The 2745-nt window shown below is 35.8% G+C and overlaps 1 protein-coding gene across 1 annotated transcript; it reads left to right on the top strand.

The window, feature by feature from the left end:
- The first annotated feature begins 333 nt into the window (after positions 1–333).
- Positions 334–2432, top strand: LOC142531244 (protein LATERAL ORGAN BOUNDARIES-like). Its single transcript, XM_075637339.1, has 2 exons — positions 334–458; positions 1569–2432. The coding sequence occupies exon 2, from the start codon at positions 1579–1581 to the stop codon at positions 2122–2124; it is 546 nt and encodes a 181-aa protein (XP_075493454.1). The 5' UTR covers positions 334–458; positions 1569–1578; the 3' UTR covers positions 2125–2432.
- Positions 2433–2745: the final 313 nt, after the last annotated feature.

A 2745-nucleotide genomic window follows, 5' to 3' on the forward strand; every position in this document is an offset into this window, starting at 1 on the left:
GGATCAACAATCGCCTCAAGAAAAAATACACCATCGTTCAAATGAAAATCGAAAGCGAGAAAACTATCAAGATTCTCGATCTCTCAAAGCATTAGAAATAGGCAAGAAAAAAATTAGGAAGTAAATATTTTGACACACCCACACACATCTAGTCCATAAAATTATTAGTTGCAGTAGTGACACAGTCTTCTTTTTTAGTGTACCTTTCATTTATTACCTTTGTCTTTTCCCTTCATTCCTTCTCCAATCACTAAATTCTCTTTGACCCATCACTCATTTAATTAGATTTTCAACTCTTCTTCTGAGGAATAATCTTCAAGTGAGGGCAAACTTTTTATTCTTTCCATTAGGGTTTCCCTCATTAAGCTCTCTGTGCAGTTCTTACCCCATCCTGTTCCTGCAGTTTGGCTTTGGGAAAGCAAGCACCGGTTTCTTGGAAGAGATTATCAGCAAAAAAGGTAGTTTTCTTTTCAATTTTTCATCCTATGATCAAGATAACTCGACCACACAGGTAAATTCGTCAGCCCTTTCTTTTCTTATAATTGACCTTTTTAAATTACGTTAATTTGATCACTTTCTTGTGGTAATTCTATGTTTCTTTTGATATGCTCCAACCATGTAGCTGATAGATGAAATTATTAGTATATTATAATATTTCTGAATGACTGCTTCTTGATCTAGCTAGGGTTTTCATTGTATATTGCATTATATATGGCTCTAATTAATAAATCTTAATTTAGAAAATTTCGTATAAATTATTTAAATTTGAGCTTCAAGAAAATGTTAAAACATAGTTCTGATACACTGATTATTTATATTTTCCAATTAGACTACAACATTAATTGAACAGCTGGATCATAAATGATGCGTGATATATTTTGAAATTGATTTTTGTTTTCGAAATCGTAATATTAACGAAAACCAAGTTTTTTTATTCTTCTATCCACTCCTCCGATCCCCTCGTTCGAATTCCGGATACACCCATCTTCCATGTTGGCCTAGTGGTGATTGTAGGAAAATTTGATATATGGCTGCACAAAAATTTCAATTTCATCAAAAAACTGACATCCACATTTTCTAAATATTGTCTTACACGTAGGAAAGTTTGTTTATATGACCTTGTCAGTTTTAGACATTGTCCTACTCATAGAACTATATGTTTTATGGTCAAACGAGAAGGTTGTGAATGAAAAAAAAAACTCAAAAAGATTAAAAAAAAAACCTAGAAGAATAATTGATCGAGGTCAAATATTTAGCTAACCTAGTGGTGTCACGGTGAGGAAGATAGAGACATATAAAATTTGTAGGAGAAAAATGGAATCAAACCAGTATTATTATTTCTAAAGTAAACAAAATCTAGCGATGAACTTTTGAAACCAATAAATAGGTAAAGTTAAGATTTGAAAATGAATTCTATAGATGTTGCACGAATTATTCAGACAATGTTAAAACAAAAGGGGAAAGAATTGACGAAAGCAATTAGTAGCTGTAAAGTTTTGCAATAATTACGTGCATCAAAGAAACTGTTGATTTCAAGAATTTACTCGTTATTTTCTTGATTGATTCAGTGCAAGACCAATGGCCTCATCCACCTCATACAACCCTCCCTGCGCAGCCTGCAAGTTCTTGCGGCGAAAATGCTTGCCGGGATGCATGTTTGCTCCGTATTTCCCGCCAGAAGAGCCCCAAAAATTCGCCAATGTTCACAAAATCTTCGGCGCCAGCAACGTCACCAAGCTCCTCAACGAGGTTCTCCCCCACCAACGAGAGGACGCAGTTAATTCTCTAGCCTACGAAGCCGAGGCACGTGTTCGAGACCCTGTCTATGGTTGTGTTGGTGCCATCGCCTTCCTGCAGAAAAAAGTTGGCCGCCTGCAAAAAGAGCTCGACGCTGCCAATGCTGACCTGATTCGTTTGACTTGTAGTGAGAATAATCTGCCAGCCACACTGCAGCCTCGAACGGCAGCGCCGATCCCACGACAGGTGGAATACAACAGGCTAAGGATTAATGGAAGTGGAGGAAATGGTGGTGGACTTCATCGAATACAAACTAGTTTCCCATATCCATTTCCACTTCCAAGAAATGATAGTGATTACAACCCTCAAGGAGGAGGGATCAACTGATATATTCTAAAAAAAGAAGGATATTGAAAGAGCAGATGATCACCAATATAGGGTTCATGTCTCTTCAGTGATACATTGTTTTCTGAAGTATGTGGTGTATCTCCATTTCTGTCCATCTATCTATACATATATACATACATATATATGTGTGTGTGTATGTGTCTATATATATATATATATATATATAACTATGGTTTAATTTTCTAGCTAGTTACATAGCCTCACATGGGCTTGTTCTAGCTACTAGCTCTCTGACGAAAACTTTATCACCGAGATGTCCTATAATTAAGAGTATATTTGAAGCCTGATTGAGGCCTTGAGGATTGAATTCTTTGGTTTTAAATAAGAGTTCAGATAATACATAAATTGTCCATGTGAACACTACTCTTGATTATTATTTTTGTGGGTCACTTCATGATTGAGATTAGATCGATGGTGATTGTTTGTTGATGTAATAGTAATTTACAAGTAAAGATTCTTGGTCATGATTCTTTCTCCTTTATACATCATATATATATGCAATATGCAATTCTTAACTATATACCTATTTTTTTTAATTACAATTTGGGATGAGGTTGGGGGATCTCGGACGCGAGACTTATGACGGGCCAAAGGCCACGA

Source organism: Primulina tabacum, chromosome 17, assembly GCF_025594145.1.
Source record: "Primulina tabacum isolate GXHZ01 chromosome 17, ASM2559414v2, whole genome shotgun sequence".
In the NCBI taxonomy this organism is placed as follows: Eukaryota; Viridiplantae; Streptophyta; class Magnoliopsida; order Lamiales; family Gesneriaceae; genus Primulina; species Primulina tabacum.

What these genes read in the sequence shown, in the direction of transcription:
- LOC142531244 (XM_075637339.1), top strand. Translation starts at nt 1,579, where the DNA reads ATGGCCTCATCCACCTCATACAACCCTCCCTGCGCAGCCTGCAAGTTC.